This window comes from Scylla paramamosain, chromosome 1, assembly GCF_035594125.1.
Source record: "Scylla paramamosain isolate STU-SP2022 chromosome 1, ASM3559412v1, whole genome shotgun sequence".
In the NCBI taxonomy this organism is placed as follows: Eukaryota; Metazoa; Arthropoda; class Malacostraca; order Decapoda; family Portunidae; genus Scylla; species Scylla paramamosain.
In genome coordinates, this window is record NC_087151.1 from 15,577,310 (window position 1) to 15,601,951 (window position 24,642).

Genomic DNA, 24,642 nt, shown 5'->3' on the forward strand with positions numbered 1-24,642 from the left:
TCTCCCTTTCTTTTTTTAATCCCTTTCCCTTTTTTTTGATATATAATCTTTGATATTTCTATTTATTTCATATTTCTTTTCTCAGTTTCTTTCACACTACCTTTTATCCCGGTTGTTGTTTTTTTTTTATTTTCCTTTCCTACGCAAAGACAACATAAAAACTGTTTCTTTCTCCCGTTACCTACAGATCACCAACCAGATGATCCGTGCCTGCCAGGTCTACATCTCCTGCCAAAGTACAGCATCCATCTGGTCTCAGCCGCGGTCAGATGTGCGACTCAAGATCCAACACTGCCTCAAGCTACACGCCACCTATCGCTCGGCTTACCAGAAGACCAAGGTGAGTAACTCGTGTGGTGGTCGAGGTTACGTAAGTGTGAAATGGATGTGGAAGGCTGTGAGTTTTAGATGAAGGTAAGGTGAAGTTTAGGGAGCGTTGAGGACAAAGTAATATCGCTGGAATTTAGAAAAATGTTTAAGCTGATATAAATCTCTGCATTAATTTTTCTTCATTCGTCTTCTTCTTCTTCTTCTTCTTCTTCTTCTTCTTCTTCTTGAACTAATTTTTCTCTTTCCTTTTTCTTTCTTTCTTTCCTCCTCCTCCTCCTTCTCCTCCTCCTCCTCCTCCTCCTCCTCTCTCACAACCCCTCAGGAGAAGCTCGAGGCCATGCCCGGCGAGCGCCCCTTCAGCTTCAGCGAGCAGTACGTCTTCGGCAAATTCGAGGCGTTCTGCTGCCGCCTCAACAACATCACGGGACTCTTTGATGACATCGATAAGTTCTCCGACTTCTTTGAGGGGCGGGCAGAGTGTGAGATTGATCGTTTTATTCTTGTTATTGCTCTTCTTTTTTTATAATACCAAGAACATTAAGTGTATAGGAGTTAAGAGGTTGTATTTAGGTATTCACATATTTTGGTTTATTCATGAAAGGAGCTTATATGGAAAAAAAAAATGTTAATAAGTTTTTTTTTTTTTTTTTATCATATAGTTCATGGTGTTTGAACGTCACGAATAATCAAGTGTTTCTCCCTTGATGTATCTTTTACACATGCATTTTGCAGATGAATCCACATAACAGCTTTGAACCGTCAAGTATTTTTAGTGGTTTAGTTTTTTGTTGGTGATAATCTCCCCGTAACAGTTGTCGTTGGCTGCATGGTGAAGCCACCAGCCCGACAACACCCGCCTAGCTTGGCCCTAAACAGTCGCCTTTCCTGTGTGGTCCATACACACCATGTTCACATCACTCCTCGCTCCTCCACGCTCTCAGCCCTTGGCTCCCTCCGGCCACTCCGCTGTCAGGAAGATGTATGAAGACCTATCAGTGTTTGGTTACCCTCAGTACGCCACTGTAACCACACCTGGCTTGTGCAGACCATTCATGTTGTCTGTTACTAGAAGAGGGAGAGAAAAATGCTTTGATCGCTCTCTCTAATTCCCTGTGAATGTTGAGTGACAGACATGATATGTGTGGCTTTTACACAGGAATGGTGAAGACTTAAACAAATTAATATAACTAGAGACTGAAGAGTTAATAAGTGATCATTGACTGTATGCTAAGTGCTGTAGCTCGTGACCCGGCCAAGGGACCACGCCGCCACCACCACCCGGTGGCCGAGCGGCGCAGCGAGGCAGGAAACCACCTCCAGTTTCCTTGTCCTCGTGCATGGCCTCTGCTGGAACTTTTCATCTGCTTGATCGTTCTTATTACATTACTGACTTTATTTGGTCATGGTAAGATTAGGATGTTACCTGACCTGGCCCATTGGCAATCTCTAGAGCAGTGATTATTAATTTTTCCTGTCATTTACCTCGTTAGCTTGATGCATTTTTACCGTTTCATCACTTATCCCCAAAACAAAAGGGAATAGATGGCATAAAGAAAGTTGAAATATTTATTATTGATGCTTTACACAAAAACAAGGATGATAAATAAAAGAAATATTATGTAGTCCACTTTATAAAGGCAAACATAAATGCCAGAAGTATTATATTTTAAGCAAAATTAATTGCCTAGGCTGGAGGGTTTTTTTTTTTTTTTTTAATACGAGTATCTTCCCTGTCAAGCAGCTCGCACACCGACGCAACTAGCTGCATGAAACCGATCCCACACAACTGGTCTCATACGAGGTCCTCACACCTGAGCGATCTTTTTTTTTTTTCCAATAATGTCGTCAGACGAGGAGGACCTGGTTTTGCTTTGGTGTAGAAGCAGAGGAAAAAAGAGATCTTGGCTTCATCCATATTTTATAAAAAAAATGCTCAACGAAGGAGTTTTATTGACGCTTAAGAGTTAGATGTGGACCCTATGAAATTTCAAGAATTTTACAGAATGCCTGAAGAAACCTTCAATGAACTAGTTCGTTTGTTGGGCTCCAAGATTTTTAAGAAGGATACAAATTACAGAAAAGCTATCAGCGTTGAAGGAAGGTTATTGATAACACGCAGGTAAGTACAACGTAATGAAAATAAGATACTTGCCACGATATATTAATAATTTCTTTATAATAATAATAATAATAATAATAATAATAATAATAATAATAATAATAATAATAATAGTAATAATAATAATAATAATAATAATAATAATAATAATAATAATAATATATGGAGTATTCAGTCAAAGTGTAGTTGTAAATGTACAGATATTTTTTTTCAATTTCTTGTACAAATTTAATGTTCCTAGTCTGCTCGTCATTCGCCATTGCAGCAGCAACCATGGCCCTAGCGCCCGGAGGCACAGAAGACTCTCAGCGAATTCACAGTGCAACTGATCGCCACACGACCAGCATAGCCAGTTGCTCGGTGATCAGTTGTATGCAACAGCAGTTTCAGTCGCCTCGATGTGAGGGGTTCTAAAGAAACCAATGTGTTAGTCGCAATGCAATTGGTTGCGGCGTCATAAACAACTGGTTTCACGCAACTGGTTGCGTCGGTGTGCGAGCAGCCTTACTCTAGACCAGCTAAAGCTCCCCCAAGTTAACTAGATACAATGTTTTACAGAAGTAGTCTGGTTATTTGGTATGATACATTTATCCCTTGTCATATAATTATTTACCTCCAGGTGATTAGTTTGCTGCTAGTTAATCACTGTCTTAGAGTGTGGTGGCTGCCAGGTGTGTGCGACGTCAAGCAGGTGTTCAAAGCTCCACTGGTTGGTGGGAATCACTAGACTCATTTATTATTCTGCTCACAGCTTGTGTGTTCATCTATTGTTTTGTTTTGTTTTCGGTATGATGTCGCATGCCGGCGACACGTCTGCCTCCCCACAGCCTTGCTGCCCATGGAAACCGGTAAGTGAGGTGCACCACTGTCTCTCTTGCTCTTCCTATCTCTTTTTCTTTCTATCTCTTCCTCATTCCTGCAGTAGTCTTGTCCTCCTTCCTCAGACATTCCCTTACGTGTTGACAATGACTGCAGCTCCTTTGCGTTGTCTCTCCTCACGCCGAGAGGGAATAGCCAGGTGACTCACTTCTCGGACACTGAGCTCACCCCAGTCTTGCCGGCCCCATCCTTTCTTCCATCCACCCATCCACCCCCACACCCTCTCCCTCTCACCCTGCTCCTGTCTTCTTGCAGCCTCACTCCTTTAACACGACATGACCAGAGGAAACTCACATGCCATTCTGTACTTGTCATGACAGCAACTCGCCATCTCTTTCACTTCTCTCGCTTCTCTGTCCCGTGTTTTGCTTCTGTGTTTTCTAGCAGCAGTTGTGATGTTTTGCTTACCATCATTGTGTGTTTGAGAGAGAGAGAGAGAGAGAGAGAGAGAGAGAGAGAGAGAGAGAGAGAGAGAGAGAGAGAATGATTATGGATGAAGTGTTATCTTTTTTATCTCTCAGATTTAAGTACTATTTGAAAGATAAGAGGAAGAGGTTATGATGAAATACATATTTCTGCACGAAAAAAAATAATAATGATAATAATCATCATAGTATTCTTAAGGCTTACACAGCTTTTTACCTGATTTAACGCGACTCTAACCTGCCATTTAGCCACCTAAGGCATACGTGAACATTACTTAACTAGACCAAGATGTCAAGTCTCCTGCTGTACATCCATCGCCAAGACCGCATATACTGCCTGTTACCGGCCACACACCAAGACCTGCTGTACATAACATGACTTCACCTACGTGCTCCCTTCAGTTCTTGTTGCTGTTGGATGTCTTCATGCTCATTAAGATGCCTTTCACATTATGCGGTTTCTCGCCGCATCTAAATGCGGTCCGGTCCCGGACGCAGCAGTCGACTAATAACGGTGTGAAGAGGGACATAAAAACTATAGTTTGCATGTCCCTCTTCACGCTGTGCGGGTGCAGGTGATTGAACGGTCCGGGCCCTGATGCAGTTGCGGCGTCCCACTGGTCTTGTCCGGTCCCGTACCCGTGCGCGGTGGCAGTGTGCTTTATTTTTAAATAAAAGTCTTCACGCTGCGTTTGGTAGCCGCACAGACATCGTGTGACAAACATATTTAGTGCTTTTCCAGAAGATTTACCTCTGACAATGGAGCAAGATAGTACTGCAGTAAAAAAAAAAAAAATAATAATAATAATAGATTAAATTATATATATATATATATATATATATATATATATATATATATATATATATATATATATATATATATATATATATATATATATATATATATATATATATATATATATATATATATATATATATATATATATATATATATATATATATATATATATATATATATATATATATATATATATATATATATATATATATATATATATATATATATATATATATATATATATATATATATATATATATATATATATATATATACGCTTCTTGTATACCTCAGACTGTGTAATTGTCTGTATAATTATATTCCCTCTCTTGCTAGTTAAACATGCACACAGTAATCTACGATCCATTCTTTAGTACTTGTTGCTGCAAACTGGGAAGAGAGTTTGGTTTCAATGTGTGCGGCAGCCGGATGATTGTGCGGCAGCAATCGCAAGCATTGCCGATCCGGCAGCCACACCTAGACACAGCAAGAAAAGGCATAATGTGAAAGGGGCTAAGACAGACAACTCCACAAAGGAGAGCAGAGTACTTATAGTCGCTGCTGATTATGCTGATCTAGATGCCATGCCCCCTTTTTTTCTTTCTCTTTTCATCGGACCAATTGACTGGTGCACTCATAAACTTCTCAAGACTTCCTCAAATTTTTATGCTTCGAATATCTTTTAGCATCTTATCGATTCTCCCTGTCCTAAGGCGCTTTTAGAAAAAAATGTTAATAGGAAAACAAGAATGGTATCAAAGTATAAAGTCTTAGAAAACTGTGGATACAAATAAACAGATAAATAAATATACGGGAGGTGGTGTTTATTGGAGCTCAGTAGAATAGCTCCTGGAGATGTGGCCCCTGTCAACAATCATATGGATGTGTTATTTGTAAATATGTTTATTTGTTTCCATGATTTTTCTGAAGAATTAGGACTTTGATATTATTATTGTTTTCTAATTGAGGTTTTTGCGAATTGGGTTAAAGCAAGGTCTGATGATAAGGTGACAAAAAGCAACCTAAAAACTTGAGGAAGTGGCAAGATCTTCATTATTTATTTATTTTTATTTATTCATTTTTTTATGCAGTAGGGACACTGACCAAGGGCAACAAAAATCCAATAAATAAAAAAAGCCCACTGAGATGCCAGTCCCAGAAAAGGGTCCAAAGCAGTAATAAAAAATTGAAGGATAAGTGTCTTAAAACCTCCCTCTTGAAGGAATTCAAGTCATAGGAAGGTGGAAATATAGAAGCAGGCAGGGAGTTCCAGAGTTTACCAGAGAAAGGGATGAATCATTGGGAATACTGGTTAACTCTTGCATTAGAGAGGTGGACAGAGTAAGGATGAGAGAAAGAAGAAAGTCTTGTGCAGCGGCGCCGCGGGAGGAGGGGAGGCATGCAGTTAGCAAGATCAGAAGAGCAGTTAGCCTGACAATAGCGGTAGAAGACAGCTAAAGATGCAACATTGCGGCTATGAGAGAGAGGCTGAAGACAGTCAGAGGAGAGGAGTTGATGAGACGAAAAACTCTTGATTCCAACCTGTCTAGAAGAGCGGTATGAGTGGAAACCCCCCAGACATGTGAAGCAAACTCCATACATGGACGGATAAGGCCCTTGTACAGAGTTAGCAGCTAAGGGGGTGAGAAAAACTAGCGGAGACGTTTCAGAATGCCTAACTTCAACCCTGTTTTAGCTAGAGATGAGATGTGAAGATTCCAGTTCAGATTATAAGTAAAGGACAGACCGAGGATGTTCAGTGTAGAAGAGGGGGACAGTTGAGTGTCATTGAAGAAGAGGGGATAGTTGTCTGGAAAGTTGTGTCGAGTTGATAGATGGAGGAATTGAGTTTTTGGGGCACTGAACAATACCAAGTTTGCTCTGCCCCAATCAGAAATTTTAGGAAGATCAGAAGTCAGCCGTTCTGTGGTTTCCCTGGGTGAAATGTTTACTTCCTGAAGGGTTGGACATCTATGAAAAGACGTGGTAAAGTGCAGAGTGGTATCATCAGCGTAGGAGTGGATAGGACAAGAAGTTTGGTTTAGAAGGTCATTGATGAATAATAAGAAGAGAGTGGGTGACAGGACAGAACCCTGTTAATAGATTTAGGAGAAGAACAGTGACCGTCTACCACAGCAGCAACAGAACGGTCAGAAAGGAAACTTGAGTTGAAGTTACAGAGAGAAGGATAGAAACCGTAGGAGGTTAGTTTGGAAATCAAAGCTTTGTGCCAGACTCTGTCAAAAGCTTTTGATATGTCCAAGGCAACAGCAAATGTTTCACCAAAATCTCTAAAAGAGGATGACCAAGACTCAGTAAGGAAAGCCAGAAGATCACCAGTAGAGCGGCCTTGATGGAACCCATACTGGCGATCAGGTAGAAGGTTATGAAGTGATAGATGTTTAAGAATCTTCCTGTTGAGGATAGATTCAAAAACTTTAGATAGGCAGGAAATTAAAGCACTAGCTCGGTAGTTTGAGGGATTAGAACGGTCACTCTTTTTAGGAACAGGCTGAATGTAGGCAAATTTCCAGCAAGAAGGAAAGGTAGATGTTGACAGACAGAGCTGGAAGAGTTTGAACACTAAGGTACAAACACGGAGGCACAGTTTCGGAGAACAATAGGAGGGACTCCATCAGGTCCATAAGCCTTCCGAGGGTTTAAGCCAGCAAGGGCATGGAAAACATCATTACGAAGAATTTTAATAGGTAGCATGAAGTAGTCAGATGGAGGAGAGGGAGGAACAAGCCCAGAATCGTCCAAGGTTGAGTTTTTAGCAAAGGTTTGAGCGAAGAGTTCAGCTTTAGAAATAGATGTGATGGCAGTGGTGCCATCTGGTTGAAATAGAGGAGGGAAAAAAGAAGAAGCAAAGTTATTGGAGATATTTTTGGCTAGATGCCAGAAGTCACGAGGGGAGTTAGATCTTGAAAGATTTTTACATTTTCTGTTAATGAAGGAGTTTTTGGCTAGTTGGAGAACAGACTTGGCATGGTTCCGGGCAGAAATATAAAGTGCATGAGATTCTGGTGATGGAAGGCTTAAGTACACTTTGTGGGCCATCTCTATCATGTATAGCACGAGAACAAGCTGTGTTAAACCGAGGTTTGGAAAGTTTAGGTCGAGAAAAAGAGTGAGGAATGTACGCCTCCATGCCAGACACTATCACCTCTTTTATGCGCTCAGCAGACAAAGACGGGTCTCTGACACGGAAGCAGTAGTCATTCCAAGGAAAATCAGCAAAATACCTCCTCAGGTCCCCCCAACTAGCAGAGGCAAAACGCCAGAGGCACCTTCACTTAGGGAGATCCTAAGAAGGGATTGGAGCGATAGGACAAGATACAGATATAAGATTGGGGTCGGAGGAGCCAAACGGAGAAGAGAGGTTGACAGCATAAGCAGAAGGATTAGAGGTCAGGAAAAGATCAACAATGTTGTGCGTATCTCCAAGACGGTCAGGAATACGAGTAGGATGCTACACCAATTGCTCTAGGTCATGGAGGATAACAAAGTGAACCATAAATTTCCCCACCAAGAGGGAAGAAGAGGTAGGGGGGCGTGGCTTCTAGATCAACTTAGCCTGCGGTGATTTTTTATTCATTTTTTTTTATTTTATAGTTACAATGGCTAAACAACAGATACCACGGTGATATTAATCCCTGCTGATTTCCCTAGTGATATCTTATTTAATTTCATTGATGTTTAATTTTTCTTACAATTTTTAGTCCACATTTTTTTCCGTTAATTTCAGATATCATTGGTCAATTGCGGAGTAATAAGAGCAAGCCAGGTTGTAATAAGATAATTTCTAGTTTCAAGCTGAGCTTCTCCCAGGCACTGGCCAACAGAGTGTCTGCTTGTCCCCACCAGTGTCACTACCCACTGGACCACGTTGGGGTCCTCGCGACGGGGATACAAACTAGGCTGGCCCACCTCACTCAACATTTTGTCATTATGAAGAAAAATATTCCATCTACAGTACTTAGCGTGCCAATCTGGTTCTTCTTATCGGGCACAGATGATTAAGAATTTAGTTAAATGTAACTGTTCAGCTGCTGTGTGCAGACTGTTTTGGTGAGACGCTGAATGATTAGCAAAATGAGAAAGACAAAAAAGACAGTGTGGAGCTCCATGTCACTAGTTTATATTCCCGCTTGCAAGCCTGACAGCCACAGCCAAACCTGCCGGGCCAGTCGTGCCTCACACTCAGCGCTGCCAGGCTCCAGCCTCAGCCCCGCTTCCATGTTGTGCGTTCCCACACCACTGGAGACTGCCGGATGTTTTCTAGCGTTGAAAGATTACTGGATTATCTTCAGTGTTCAAAATGCGGGAATATTGTTAATTCTGCGTCATCTGCATTCATTTATATTATGTTTGATTATATACAATCAATCTTTCTTCGACGTGGCTCACATTCCGGTGTTGAAAATTTAACTGGTAGACGCGTTATGTTCATTACGTATACGTTACAGGAAAACAAGAATAGTTGTGTGACAATGATGAGGTTGATATCTGTAAAGCATTCCTAAACTGTCCAGCTGATATGCAATCCTGTTTTTAGTCTCGGGTCACTCGCCACGAGTTCAGTCGTCTGTGATGTGATCAGTACAGGCGCACTGTGGTGTGCGTGTTGAACGTCATTCCAAGATGGAGACAACTTAAAACACATTTCCGCAGCACCATCACATCGCCAGGGATTATACAACACTTTCAGGGCTCACTGCTTCATGGCTCATGACTTGCGTATATAAGCTACATGAAAATGAATGCGTTGTGCTGCAGTTAAATGCGGCTGCTTATGAACGGGTAGCTACCCACCCAGCGGTGAAAACACGGTACATAGGTCACTGTTTGAAACATTCGTGTGTGTAGGTGATAGTGTGACAACAAAACGTAAGGTTTTCGTATTTGTATTGGACATACATTTCTCTTAATTACAGATCTTTACACGTAGGTAACGTAAGTTACATATCGTCGCTACCTCCATTGTATGGCCATACTTATAAGTGCATCACATGATAAATGCACTTGATCAGTTCCTCCTGCCACACCAGTGTGAGTCTAACACCTCTATTTATTTTCGAGGCTCATTGGGAGGATCTCCGACAGCTGCAACAATTTTATGATAAGTAAATGTAAAGTGATCATTAACATTGGTTCCGTTTTAATCGTCTAGCAATAATAATAACAACGATAACTTTAATACGGGGATGTTTTTTTTTTCTTTTTTTTTTTCTTTGAGAAGGAGTAGGTATTATTTGCTGGAATCCTGCTGGGCTGAGAGCAGGAGCACTGGGTCACCAGAAGGTAACTTGCCCATCAGTTTTCTGTAGGCGCCTCCCTCCTACAGCATTTTAACAAGTAGAGTAGATATTTTTTGTTAAAATTTTCAACTCCCTATCGGCGCCTTTCTAAACCATAATCAGCTGATGCAGCACGAAGTTGACCGCTCCTTACTGTGAAGAGACATGTGTAGATAATAAACACTTGTACATTTGTATGTATATATGTACACAGAAGCCTGTAAAACATCAGCAGAGGCTGCACTGTGGCATGTAACCTGCAGTGTACCATATAACACCTCCAGTCAGTGTATTCCAGCGTGTGGTGTGCAAACTGCGAAGTCTAGTGTTCTTTCATGCGTGGCAATAACACAGAAGGTGGCGTCACATTAGTCAATATGTGATGGGCATGAGCTCCAATGACGCGAATTAGCTGGCTGGGTGATTTGCTTTTGGGATCTGACTTGAGTTTACTCATAGCCTTTGGTAGAAGCTGCTCGGCAAACAACCAGCAAATGGGTCAAGTGCATTGAAATTGAAAGGATGTTGAGTGACCCCTATGGGGTGACCCTGCAGACAGCGTCAATTCATGCATTTTTACATCCAAGTCAAATCCCTGTATTGTAATACTGATTGATCTAGAAAATCCTTGTTCCATTATGCTATACGATAGTATACCAATAACAAGGTATAGTATTTGAAACTTCTATACTATACTCTATTAATAAATGAAGGCCAGTCCCGTAAACTTCTCAGTGGTCATAACTGAACAAAAACACAATCTTCTCTACTGTATTTAGAACACCAGGTGAGTTTAGGTAATGCTGTGACAACTGGCCTTCATCGCTGTTTATAGTGGAGAAGTACATGAGGTCTGTACCTGAAGTACATGTGACATTGCTAGTCAGTCACTATGAGGACACCAGTAAATTTGCCCCTAACAAAATCTCACTACCCAAGTTCATGCTCGTTGAATTTTGCTAAGTGTGATGCCAGCCTGTCTCTCACTTCCTGGGGCTACCAACTACCTTTGTGTGGCTGGGGGTTTGCTGCAACTAGCATGGCATTGTCACATTGGTGTCAAGAGCATCCTGTTACTACCACAGACTTGGTGGGAATCCACACTATGAAGCATCTCAGTCTTTTCTGATCCTTACTGTGTTGCAGCATGTCTGTCTTACAAAATGAAGGTTTATAGACGACTACTCCATCTATTACCCTCCCATGAGGTCCTGTCTGTGTGCAGCTTTCTTGAAGTCCTCAACACCTGGTCCTCACATTATGCTCCTTTTTTTCAAGACCTGTAACCTAGTATAGGTGTGTTGAAGGTGAATCTTGCAAGTGGGCAAGGAGGTGGCCATGAAAGTAAGGAGACATCACCATCCTACTACTTCGGCTCCAGCTTTCATCCTTGATTCACGTTCCCATCCACAATTGTATTCACCAGTTACAGTGAGTTCCTGAACTTAGTACTATGTACACTGTTTCAGTGGTACAATAAACAGGATTTAAGTTCTATTTCTTGGGGAAGTTGTTGGTAAAGGCCAATGTTTCACTTCCTCGTGAAATGTCTTGCTGTTGTGAGTGCATGTTGCTTGACAAAGTTGTTGCATGAAATATAACTACATCTGCTGCCCTAGAATGTAATTAGAGTATGAGGCTGATTCATTCACTTGATTTATTATGCATGAGGAACCTTAATTAACTTAATTAATTGTAAGATCTTAAATATGATAATGAGTGTAAAGCAAGTGTATAAACCCCAGTATTATAAACCCATAGCATTATGGTGCAGGTGTTGACAATAAGAACAGAATAATAGTAAGTAGGAACAGAGACCTGCCTTCTCTGGAGTTTGTCAGTGTCCTCCAATATTGCCATCCTTCTGATGTTCACCCTCCCCCAGGCCTGCGGGATATACTCAAGTCATGGCAAGAGATGTGCAATGAAATTTCTATGAAGTCATATGATTACCTGGACTACCGGGACCACCACTTTGACTCTGACCTGGAGGTGTTTGCGGCCAGTGTGAGGGAGCTGCTGCGCCGCATCCACATAATGGTGGAGAAGGAACACGAGGAGATCTGGGAGACACCCATGGCCTATAAGATGCTGGCTAGGTAGGGAAGTGGAAGATGGCATGCTAAGCCTTAACTCAGCATAGATATGGGACATTGTTTATATCTCTTTCTTCATATCCCTTGCTGTCTAATGCTTTTAAGTCTACTCTCAAGAAGAGGATTCTGAAGCATCTGTCTGCTCATAACTTACTTTCTGATTGCCAGCATGGATTCCACAAAGGACAGTTCACTGGTGATCTTCCAGATTTCCTTACTGAAAACTCTTAAGAATCTTTTTAAGCTCTCAGCCAGCCTCTTCCTCACAAAAAAGAAAAAAGATAATATCTGGGGCAACCTTGTGTACAATTTTGTTGACTAATAATTCCAGTATTGTGGACATATTCCTTGGCAGGTTTGAGAAGATTGCTACTGTGGTGCCTCAGCTGGATGTAGAGGGTAAATATAAGAGGATCTTGGCAAGATACCACCAGGAGATAGAGAAAGTCTCGCGCATTTATTGCCGTCAGTGTGAAAGTCCACCACAGCTCCGAGGTCTCCCTCCTGTAGCTGGTGAGGGAATGAAGTTTTATTTTTACCCTCTACTTTGAATTGCAGGAACTCATGACTTACAGAAACTATAAGTTCCCCAAACTTCCTTTTCATGAATAATAAAGGGAGAGTGCAGTGTTACTGTGGCCAAAACTTAATGCCACTCCTGTTTTGTTATCATTATATATTTTGATGAACACAGTAATTGCAGACTGGAGCACAGAAATTGTATTAGCACAAAACTTTTATCACTATCCATTGTCCCCTTAATGTATTGTATACACAGATTATTCAACAAGGAAATTAATCATCTCTTACAGGAAAGATTCAGTGGGCTCGCAGTCTTTTCCTTCACCTGGAAGAACCAATGATGTTCTTCAAGGATCACCCAATGCTACTGAAAATGCCAGAGGGAAAGGAGGCAGTAAAGAAATATAATCGTATTGGAAGAACACTGGTACAATATGAGTTGGCATATTATGATGCCTGGAGGAAACAGAGTGTAAGTATTTTGTATCTTGAGAAATTATATTCAGTTAGTACTTAATAAAATTTCACCTGCTATGTTTGTAAAATATCTACTTTACTGTTCTCACAGATGAATGACATCCAAAAGTCACTTCGATGCACACTAGTGGTGCGGCGGCCAGACACTGAGGAGCTGTATGTCAATTGGGACCCAAGAATCTCAACACTGCTGCATGAAGCCACCAAGATCCAGCAGCTGGGCTTTGATGTACCATACATGACACAGCTCCTCCTCAACAGAGCACCACTACTACTCAAGAAAAGAGACATAGTCAAGGTGAGTGACAAGCACACTTGATCATTGTTGCACCTCTTGCTGTACATAAATGCAATTAAAGCCTGTAGGTATGCAGATATTAAAAAAAGAGGTCTAACATATGTTACATGAAGAAAAATTAGTGATATGAAGTATCAAGATCTATACATGTTCTTTGTATGTGAGTCAGCATACAAAGAATTAAACGAGGTCTTATCATCTTGTCCATGATGAAAATACTGTTTCGTCAGCAGCACCTGCTGAATGAACACACCCGAGTGTTGGACAAAGTTAGCAAGAGTCTAACCCCCCTGCTGGTCCCACATGTCACCAGACTGAAGGAGGCACTGAATCCTCTCCTCATCAGCCTCACCTGGTCTTCCATCCAGGCACACAGCTACTTTGACCAGGCATTCCAGGCTGTCAGAACCTTTGAGGTGCTTATTGACAGGTGAGTCACTATCTCACACTTGGTATGAGTTACCTATCTTGTTGTCTAGATCTTTATATGAATATATTATATATCTACTTATATCTTCAGTTTTAAGCCTCCTCCATAAGGGACTGTAATGAAGTAACTATATATATATTCTTCCTATATATATATATATATATATATATATATATATATATATATATATATATATATATATATATATATATATATATATATATATGGTCATTTTTCTTTTCATATTACTATGTGTTTTCTGTATATATGGAAATGATGCCCCATTTAAACAACACCAATATTTCCTCAAGTCTACATATGCACTTGACAGAGTGAATGACATCTTCCACCACCGCATGGAGGGTGTGCTGGCAGCCATGTCCAGTGTGAGACTGTATGTACTGCCTGACACATCACCCTGGACACTGGATCTGTTTGTGCACAATACTTGGCTCACCTGCTGTCAAGCTGCTCAAGTGAGTAATAATGAACATTTCTTTATCTATATGAATAAATCTACTAAAGAAATACTTCTGTTATACACCTCTTTTAGCTGTCTGCAACAACAAGTTTCCAGCATGATAGTACAGTAGGGTATGTCACAATGAACATGATATATTCTAATGTAGTGTTCATTATGGCAAATGTGTGTTATCATGACTGAAGTACCTACGGGAGAAAATTAATTGGTTACAGGAAACAAGAAAATAATGTAAAAAATAATGTTTTTTTTTTTAAATACATCAAACTGAGCATATTTGCACTACTACATTTGAGATAACATGCCTAGTCCTAACTTCTTACCACCCTGTGTTTTGCACATTATCACCCTGAATTTTGCACTGCTTTGACAAGTATCAATCACATTTACCTACTGTCAACATCACACACATACATGCAGTAAATCCCACCTAGGTTGGAGCCGTCTCTCTCTCTCTCTCTCTCTCTCTCTCTCTCTCTCTCTCTCTCTCTCTCTCTCTCTCTCTCTCTCTCTCTCTCTCTCTCTCTCTCTCTCTCTCTCTCTCTCTCTCTCTCTCTTTCCTGTCCTCCTTCTCCCCCTCCCTCCTTCCCTCCCTCCCTCCCCTCCCTCCCTCCCTTATTGAGAAAGTAAGAAGAATCTTAAGGATTGCTAAATAGAGTGAGACTAATTGAGAGTGAAAATGGAATTATATATACAAGTGAGAAAGAGTGAGAAAGGATTAAACAAAAATGACAAAATGAATGAGGGGGAGAGAGAGAGAGAGAGAGAGAGAGAGAGAGAGAGAGAGAGAGAGAGAGAGAGAGAGAGAGAGAGAGAGGTATCATACTGTACAAGTTGATTTCTATCTCTTGTTTGTTGGGGTACTGCTCTGTAGTGTAGAAAGACATAAGAATATAAGAAATAAGGGAAGCTGCAAGAAGCTATCAGGCCTACACGTGGCAGTCCCTGTCTGAAATATACCTACCTATTTCCACCTATCATCTCCATCCATAAATCTCTCTAATCTCCTCTTAAAGCTCTCCAGTGACTCAACACTAACAACCTGATTACTGAGTCTGTTCCATTCATCTACCACTGCATTTGGGAACCAATTCCTTATCTCTTTTTTTAACCTAAATGTTTCAAGCTTGAACATTTTGCTTACATCACCCTTATTGTAACCCATATACCACTTAAAGACTTCTATCAGGTCCCCTCTTAACCTATGTCTCTCTAAAGAATGTAAATTTAACAGCTTCAGTCTCGCTTCGGAAGGGATACTCCTCATCCCCTGTATCCTTTTAGTCATTCTTTTTTTTTTTCTTTTTTTTTTTTTTTTTATGTAGGAAGGACACTGGCCAAGGGCAACAAAAATCTAATAAAAAAAAATGCCCACTGAAATGCCAGTCCCATAAAAGGGTCAAAGCAGTGGTCAAAAATTGATGAATAAGTGTCTTGAAACCTCCCTCTTGAAGGAATTCAAGTCATAGGAAGGTGGAAATACAGAAGCAGGCAGGGAGTTCCAGAGTTTACCAGAGAAAGGGATGAATGATTGAGAATACTGGTTAACTCTTGGGTTAGAGAGGTGGACAGAATAGGGGTGAGAGAAAGAAGAAAGTCTTGTGCAGCGAGGCTGCAGAAGGAGGGGAGGCAAGCAGTTAGCAAGATCAGAAGAGCAGTTAGCATGAAAATAGCAGTAGAAGACAGCTAGATATGCAACATTGCGGCGGTGAGAGAGAGGCTGAAGACAGTCAGTTAGAGGAGAGGAGTTGATGAGACAAAAAGCTTTTGATTCAACTCTGTCTAGAAGAGCAGTATGAGTGGAACCCCCCAGACATGTGAAGCATACTCCATACATGGACGGATAAGGCCCTTGTACAGAGTTAGCAGCTGGGACGGTGAGAAAAACTGGCGGAGATGTCTCAGAACGCCTAACTTCATAGAAGCTGTTTTAGCTAGAGATGAGATGTGAAGTTTCCAGTTCAGATTATAAGTAAAGGACAGACCAAGGATGTTCAGTGTAGAAGAGGGGGACAGTTGAGTGTCATTGAAGAAGAGGGGATAGTTGTCTGGAAGGTTGTGTCGAGTGATAGATGAAGGAATTGAGTTTTTGAGGCATTCAACAATACCAAGTTTGCTCTGCTCCAATCAGAAATTTTAGAAAGATCAGAAGTCAAGCGTTCTGTAGCTTCCCTGCGTGATATGTTTACCTCCTGAAGGGTTGGACATCTATGAAAAGACGTGGAAAAGTTCAGGGTGGTATCATCAGCGTAGGAGTGGATAGGACAAGAAGTTTGGGTTAGAAGATCATTAATGAATAATAAGAAGAGAGTGGGTGACAGGACAGAACCCTGAGGAACACCACTGTTAATAGATTTAGGAGAAGAACAGTGACCGTCTACCACAGCAGCAATAGAACGGTCAGAAAGGAAACTTGACATGAAGTTACAGAGAGAAGGATAGAAACCGTAGGAGGGTAGTTTGGAAATCAAAGCTTTGTGCCAGACTCTATCAAAAGCTTTTGATATGTCCAAGGCAACAGCAAAAGTTTCACCAAAATCTCTAAAAGAGGATGACCAAGACTCAGTAAGGAAAGCCAGAAGATCACCAGTAGAGCGGCCTTGACGGAACCCATACTGGCGATCAGATAGAAGGTTGTGAAGTGATAGATGTTTAAGAATCTTCCTGTTGAGGATAGTTTCAAAAACTTTAGATAGGCAGGAAATTAAAGCAATAGGATGGTAGTTTGAGGGATTAGAACGGTCATCCTTTTTAGGAACAGGTTGAATGTAGGAAAACTTCCACCAAGAAGGAAAGGTAGATGTTGACAGACAGAGCTGAAAGAGTTTGACTAGGCAAGGTGCAAGCACAGAGGCACAGTTTCGGAGAACAATAGGAGGGACCCCATCAGGTCCATAAGCCTTCCGAGGGTTTAGGCCAGCAAGGGCATGGAACACATCATTGCGAAGAATAAAGTAGTCAGAGGGTGGAGGAGAGGGAGGAACAAGCCCAGAATCGTCCAAGGTAGAGTTTTAGCAAAGGTTTGAGTGAGGAGTTCAGCTTTAGAAATAGATGTGATAGCAGTGGTGCCATCTGGTTGAAATAGAGGAGGGAAAGAAGAAGAAGCAAAGTTATTGGAGATATTTTTGGCTAGATGCCAGAAATCACGAGGGGAGTTAGATCTTGAAAGGTTTTGACATTTTCTGTTAATGAAGGAGTTTTTGGCTAGTTGGAGAACAGATTTGGCATGGTTCTGGGCAGAAATATAAAGTGCATGAGATTCTGGTGATGGAAGGCTTAAGTACCTTTGGTGCGCCATCTCTCTATCATGTATAGCACGAGAACAAGCTGTGTTAAACCAGGATTTAGAAGGTTTAGGACGAGAAAAAGAGTGAGGAATGTACGCCTCCATGCCAGACACTATCACCTCTGTTATGCGCTCAGCACACAAAGACGGGTCTCTGACACGGAAGCAGTAGTCATTCCAAGGAAAATCAGCAAAATACCTCCTCAGGTCCCCCCAACTAGCAGAGGCAAAATGCCAGAGGCACCTTCGCTTAGGGGGATCTTGAGGAGGGATTGGAGCGATAGGATAAGATAAAGATATGAGATTGTGATCGGAGGAGCCCAACAGAGAAGAAAGGGTGACAGCATAAGCAGAAGGATTAGAGGTCAGGAAAAGGTCAAGAATGTTGGGCGTATCTCCAAGACGGTCAGGAATACGAGTAGGGTGTTGCACCAATTGCTCTAGGTCATGGAGGATAGCAAAGTTGTAGGCTAGTTTACCAGGATGGTCAGTGAAGGGAGAGGAAAGCCAAAGCTGGTGGTGAACATTGAAGTCTCCAAGAATGGAGATCTCTGCAAAAGGGAAGAGGGTCAGAATGTGCTCCACTTTGGAAGTTAAGTAGTCAAAGAATTTCTTATAGTCAGAGGAGTTAGGTGAGAGGTATACAGCAGATAAATTTAGTTTGAGAGTGACTCTGTAGTCGTAGCCAGATGGTGGAAAACTCGGAAGATTCAAGAGCGTGGGCACGAGAGCAGGTTAACTCTTTCCTTCCGGCAATCGTATATATACGATTGCAAAAATGCGTCCGTAGCGACGGTTATCATACCGGTAATCAAGAATTTTCGCGCCTCAATTTTGAGGTCCAAGCGCGGTTTCTCGAGTCAGATGGTGTGAGTGGAAGTGTCTGGCATGTTTCCACATGTAGTGTTGTCACTAGCTCTGGAAATTTAGCAGTAACTAAGCTATTTTCCCTTTCTCCGGGCGACACTTGGCAACCCCAGCGACCCGCCGGGTGGAAAGCACTCACTGGGTGGAAAGCACTATGATAAGTGTGAAGAGAAATCCTGATAAGAGCCAGGGATCTCAGATCATAACTCAACATGGAGCAGGACACAACATATGTATTTAGCAGTGCTTCTGAGTTTGAAGACAGTGACAGTGAATATTTAGAAGAAGAAGCTGAAGAAAGCGAAGACATTAGTGAGGACTCGGAAAATGATTTACAGGATCCACCTGTTTTATCAGAACAGAGAGATGATACCTATCATTCTTTATTGTTAATTTTTTCATTATCTTCGATTTTATAATAAAATGGTAGAAGGTAACTTGTCAGAGAGAGAGAGAGAAAGAGAGAGAATGTTATTTGCCTGAAACTTGATGTGAAAAGGGATGAAATCTCTCTCTCTCTCTCTCTCTCTCTCTCTCTCTCTCTCTCTCTCTCTCTCTCTCTCTCTCTCTCTCTCTCTCTCTCTCTCTCTCTCTCTCTCTCTCTCTCATTGGATCATTGGAAGTGTACAATTTCCCCTCCAAGATGAGAGAGAGAGAGAGAGAGAGAGTGAGAGAGAGAGAGAGCGAGAGAGTGTGTGTGCGCGCGGCGTCATCGCTCTCCGGGCTGTTTCTGGATGACGGATCACACAGCGGGAGGAGGAGGAATCCTTTATAAGGCATAAACTCAACTTTCAGAGGTCACATCGAGCTACAAAGTATATCATTGTATTCAGAATAACAAAGAGAAAATAATTATTAGTATTCAAACAATTTTCTGACAATTTCTAGGTTTACCATTTTTAGCTGTCATACAAAACAGGAAAATAATTTAAGCGCTGGAAAGAAAGGGTTAAGTCATTGCGCACATAAACGCAGCATCCAGCTTTGGATTGAAAATGAGGATAGAGAAAGTAGGAAGGAACAGAAAAGGGGCTACTGTCAGTTGCCTCAGACACCTGAGTTTCAGTGAGGAAAAGATGTGGTTTAGAAGAGGAGAGGTGGTGTTCTACAGATTGAAAATTAGATCTTAGACCTCGAATGTTGCTGAAGTTAATGAAGAAAAAGTTGAGGGGGGTGTCAAGACACTTAGGGTCGTCAACAGAAAGGCAGTCCGACCTGGGGACATTTATGGTCCCCTCCCCAGATGGGGACTCCGAGGCTGGTGTAGGAATCGCCATGATAATTTTAAAATTTTTGAGTGAAGGGTGTGTGTGTTATTAGGTGCTTGTAGTTTTGTGTGGAGGAAGAGAGTTGTCTTTAGAGGGCAGGCTGTGACTGCCCCCTTGTGTTGTGAGACACAAAGGGAAACATTCAGTGAGGTCACAGCTGGGTTTAATGATAAGTTCACAGCACCCCCTGAACAGTGCTTTAGACCTCACTGGAAGTAATTATCGTTTCGGCAGGTGTCTACTGCCTCCTTTGCACTGATTCTAATAGACCTATATCCTTCCTGTAACATGGGAACCAGAACTGCACAGTGTAGTCTAGACAAGGTCTGACCAGCACCAAATATAACTTTAATGTTACTTCAGGATTTCTACTTTTAGCACTCCTAAAAATTAATCCTAATACCCTATTTGCCTTTGTTTCTGGCCTCTATGCATTGCTTTCCTAGACGGAGTTCAGAGCTAACTATAACTCCTAAATTTTTTTTGTACCCTGAACCTACCAGAGCTTTGTTGTTTATTGTGTACCTACTGTGTGGGTTTCCTCTACCTATGCTAAGTACTTTGCATACTAGGCTGCTGTATGTTATATAAAAACTGGTGATACAGAGAGCCCACCCTGCCTGTGTCCAGCCCGAGGCAGAGGTGGATGCCAACTGCTGAGGAGTGCAGAGCGGGACAAGGCGAGAGACAAGGCAGGTGACACTACTGTTTCGCGCCTAAAGTGTGCAAAGGTGGCGGACAGAGCAGGGTAGTGTCTAAACTGGGACAACATCCTTGTCCCTTATCTCTGACAGATTAGGGGGGAGAGGTGACAGGAAGGGAGGTTTGAGACAAGATGAAAGAAGGGAGAGGAAAGGAGGAAAGGGAGGAAAGGACAGGCAGCAGATAGGTGAACAGCAGCTTGCACAGCTGGTGAGTTAGTCGTGTTAGTTTTAGCTTGTTATTCCATTAAATTCTCATCAAAATTTCAGTGCATGCATGAATGGTGAGTTCATCTTGTCAGTTTTGGTTCATTATTCCAGTTAAATTTTCATTAAAATTCCAATGCTCACACAAGTGGCAAGTTCATTATGCCAGTTTTGGTTCGTTATTCCAATTAAGTATTCATTAAAATTTCAGTACGTTATTGCAGTTGTATGTTGTAATGTAACTGACTGTCTTCAGCCTCTCTCTCACCACCACAATGTTGCATATCTAGCTGTCTTCTACCACTATTTTCATGCTAACTGCTCTTCTGATCTTGCTAACTGCATGCCTCCCCTCCTCCCGCGGCCTCGCTGCACAAGACTTTCTTCTTTCTCTCACCCCTATTCTGTCCACCTCTCTAATGCAAGAGTTAACCAGTATTCTCAATCATTCATCCCTTTCTCTGGTAAACTCTGGAACTCCCTGCCTGCTTCTGTATTTCCACCTTCCTATGACTTGAATTCCTTCAAGAGGGAGGTTTCAAGACACTTATTCATCAATTTTTGACCACTGCTTTGACCCTTTTATGGGACTGGCATTTCAGTGGGCATTTTTTTTTTTTTTTTTATTAAATTTTTGTTGTCCTTGGCCAGTGTCCTTCCTACATAAAAAAAAAAAAAATGACTGTCCGTTGTGACATACCCTACTGTTTATGACAGGCCAAAGACAGGCAGTCCATTGGTGGTACGGCTGTTAGTTGTAATGAGATGGAGCTCCCAAAGATTTATCTTGTAGGGAGCTATGAATCAAATTATTATTAATTTCCTTATTTTAAGGTCGAGTACTATAAAAAAAAAAGTTGACCACCAGAAAAGTTTATTATAGAGGATTCAATAGTGTAGGAATTAATAATTTTCTGCATCTAACCTTTCATAGTGTCTTACAGTATTGTCACCCATAAGTTGAAGCCTTTCCTCTTCAACTCTCATTTCCATTCCTCTCCACCAGGAGCTCAATAGCCGGAGTCGTGTAGTGGAGGACGCAGTGCTGGAGCTGATAGAGCTGGTGTTGATGGGAGTGGAGGGTGGTGGGGCAGGTGACCAGGGCAGTTACAGTTTCCTTACTGCTGATGATCTCGATGATGCCACAGACTTGGATGACTCTCGCTCAGGTTATTGTCATTTGCTAATTTAATTATTTAATTTCAGAAGCCCATAGAAACATAAATAAGTAAGTATATGTAGCTGTGCAAGTGAAGGAATCATAGTTTCATATAGCAATGTACAGCTGTTTATGGATGAAATAGTTAAATCAAATGTATTCCTGTAATTTACTTGTTAGTTAAAATAATAGCCTATATTGTACTGATAGCTGTTTCTGAATTTTTGCTCAACTTTGTTGGTCATCTACATAAAATGAAGTGTCAGATGATTTACTAACAGATTCTAAGAGTCCTGATGGCCACAAATTATTGTCCAAATGACATCTGCCCACAGTGTCATCGGGAGGAGGGTCGTCACGCCGCAGCCCTGTGCCCACAGCAGAGGGGCCCTTTGCTGCCACACTGGAGCTCCCCTCAAAGAGCCTCACACCACAGGAGAAGGTTGCTAGAAAGAAAAGAGAGATGAGGGAAAAGGTAATCATCAATCACCTGCCTTGTGTATATATTGTGATGGAATTGTTTAGAGTATTGCACTAAGTTACAAACACATTAATCAGTAAAGTGTACTTTTTATGTATCATCCAAAATATTATACTACTTGTCTCACTCTTTGAGAACTAGTTTCTTCTTATATCTTTCTTAAATTATTTCTAACCTGGAACCTGTTACTTTTAGCCCTATCCTGATTACTAACTCAAAGGGTTTGTTTTATATCATCCCTGTTTTTATCCCTTATACCACTTAAATACCTCTATCTAATCCCCTCTTATTCTATACCTCTCCAACAAATATAAATATAAAAGTATTAATCCCTTCTTGGAAGAGATATTTCTCATTCCTGGTATCTTATTGTCACTCTCTTCTGTATTGACTCCAACAGATCTATATCTCATATGGGAACCAAAATTGCACAGCGTAGTTTAAACTCTGACCTCACAGACATTTCTCCGACACTAACTGGTTTTTCTGAAGGTGGAGTCAGCAGCCCGTGATCTTCGTCGGACTTACCACAGGCGAGTGTTGGATGTGCTGATCAGATCTGTACGTGGTGCCCTCGACTCCATCCGCCGCCACACCTCAGTCACCTCTCCCCGTGGTAAAGGTGGGCGTATGTTTGGATGTGTGTTGGACTCCAATACTGATCTGTGCATTCAGTTTAGCTTTCTTCTTTGAGTAATAAATAGCTTTTATTGACTTGTCCATCCTCACTGCCTCAATCCCTTTTCATAATATATCTCTACTGAACACCAATACACAATCTAGTAAGGGAAGGATTATGATAGGAAGGTGATTTGTTGTAATATTGCAGACCCTGGGCATGTTTCAGGGCTGTCATTATCTTCATGTGTGCTGCAAGATTGTGAATATGCTAATGTGTTAATGTAGACTCAGTTGAGGTTGTGATGAGTTGGCTAGTTCATGCACTGCTCCTAAGAAAAGTGTATTGCAGTCGTATAAATTTTGGTTACCAAGAACCAAAACAAAAACGTTAGTTTTTGTTTTGCTTCATGAAAATCATGAGGGTTTTCAGTGGTATAAGTGTACCTTTAAGTACAAGATCAGTAAGATAAAAGAAGCAAAGTAGGAAAGAACATTAAAAAGTGGCATCACCTAGGTGCATTATGGTGAACTTGTAGAAATGTAGTGACTAGCATAACAGTTAATATAAGCAATACCGTGTCTTTCTAGGTGATGCAACAGGGCGTGGACATGGCCCAGTGCATGCAGAGAGCCAAGGGGTGGCACTGGTGGAGCTGAGTGCCTCTCTGGTGTCTCCTGGTGTGCAGGTTACCCCAAGTCTAATGGAGGTGCAGGAAGCCATCAGTAAGGTGGCCAAGATCATATTATCAACAGCAAAGGGTGTGTCCCAGTGGGTGCGCTGCCGCAAGGAGGATGTGAGTATACCTGTAATATACATTGGCATGTCTGAATGTGTATTGATCTATCCTTTATGAAAACTCTTGTAGAGTACTTAAGCTGTAGAGTGACACAAAGATGAACCTAAAGGATCTTTCATCAAACATATCAACTTGCTACTGAACCCTCGTGCCAGAACAAAACCTAAGAACCAAAGTTTCCTTTTTAAATTAAGGACCAAAGCTTCCTGGTATGAAGATTTTAAGGTATGTGAGCACTTTGTCAGGTCCTTAATTTTGCAGGTGGGTGAGCCTGTCAAAAGGACCGAAGGAACAGTTGGATCTCGTCGGGGATGGAAGATCAGAGAGGAGATACTGGAGGTGCCAGGCATGCCCAAGAACTACTATACACATGTCTATGAGAGCAAGGATGTCTCCAAGATCATGAGTCAGATGGTTAACTCCTTCCAGTCCACTAAAAATGTTGGTTTTTTTTTTTTTTTTTTTTTTTTTTTTTTTTTTTTTTTTTTTAGCATACACTCCATATCTTGCAGTTTGAATTAATATTTGTGATATGTTGAGAATCATGACTGCTACTTAGTATATAAACCACTCATCAATAACGTATTCACTTACCAAACTCACCTTCACACACAGTAGACACCTGCCAAAACGATAATTACTTCCAGTGAGGTCTAAAGCACTGGATCAGGGGTGCTGAAAACTTATCATTAAACCCAACTGTGACCTCACTGAACATCTCCCTTTGTGTCTCACAACACAAAGGGGCATTCACAGCCTGCCCTCTAAAGACAACTCTCTTCCTTCGCACAAAGCTACATTCACTTAATTACACACACGCCCTTCACTCAAAATTCAAAATTATCATGATGACTCCTACACCAGCCTCAGAGTCCTCATCTGGAGAGGGGACCACAAAAGTCCCCACGTCGGACTGCTCTTCTGGTATCAACCCTAAGTATCTTGATATCCCCCCCCCTCACAACTTTTTCTTTATTAACTTCTGCAACATTCATGGTCTAAGATATAATTTTCAATCTCTAGAACATCACTTCTCCTTTACTAAACCTCATCTTCCTTTCCTCACTGAAACACAGGTGTCTGAGGCAACTGACATTAG

The 24,642-nt window shown here is 41.4% G+C and overlaps 2 protein-coding genes across 5 annotated transcripts in view; both read left to right on the forward strand.

Annotated features, from left to right (window-relative positions):
* LOC135101337 (dynein axonemal heavy chain 5-like) overlaps positions 1-2,162 on the forward strand; it is a 95,893-nt gene extending 93,731 nt beyond the window's left edge. For all 3 annotated transcript variants that reach the window (XM_064005200.1, XM_064005195.1, XM_064005208.1), the window contains 2 exons: positions 188-340; positions 653-2,162. In XM_064005200.1, coding sequence (XP_063861270.1) covers positions 188-340; positions 653-856 — 357 coding nt within the window. In that variant the 3' untranslated portion in view covers positions 857-2,162. The remainder of the gene's footprint in view (positions 1-187; positions 341-652) is intronic.
* A 476-nt stretch (positions 2,163-2,638) lies between these two features.
* Positions 2,639-24,642, forward strand: part of LOC135101330 (dynein axonemal heavy chain 5-like) — a 152,559-nt gene continuing 130,555 nt past the window's right edge. Inside the window, exons 1-12 of one of the 2 annotated variants that reach the window (XM_064005175.1) lie at positions 2,639-3,297; positions 11,738-11,951; positions 12,304-12,461; positions 12,761-12,942; positions 13,039-13,245; positions 13,479-13,675; positions 14,007-14,151; positions 21,492-21,654; positions 21,980-22,119; positions 22,618-22,747; positions 23,335-23,540; positions 23,805-23,984. In XM_064005175.1, coding sequence (XP_063861245.1) covers positions 3,288-3,297; positions 11,738-11,951; positions 12,304-12,461; positions 12,761-12,942; positions 13,039-13,245; positions 13,479-13,675; positions 14,007-14,151; positions 21,492-21,654; positions 21,980-22,119; positions 22,618-22,747; positions 23,335-23,540; positions 23,805-23,984 — 1,932 coding nt within the window. In that variant the 5' untranslated portion in view covers positions 2,639-3,287. The remainder of the gene's footprint in view (positions 3,298-11,737; positions 11,952-12,303; positions 12,462-12,760; positions 12,943-13,038; positions 13,246-13,478; positions 13,676-14,006; positions 14,152-21,491; positions 21,655-21,979; positions 22,120-22,617; positions 22,748-23,334; positions 23,541-23,804; positions 23,985-24,642) is intronic. The other variant, XM_064005183.1, reaches the window with a different exon arrangement.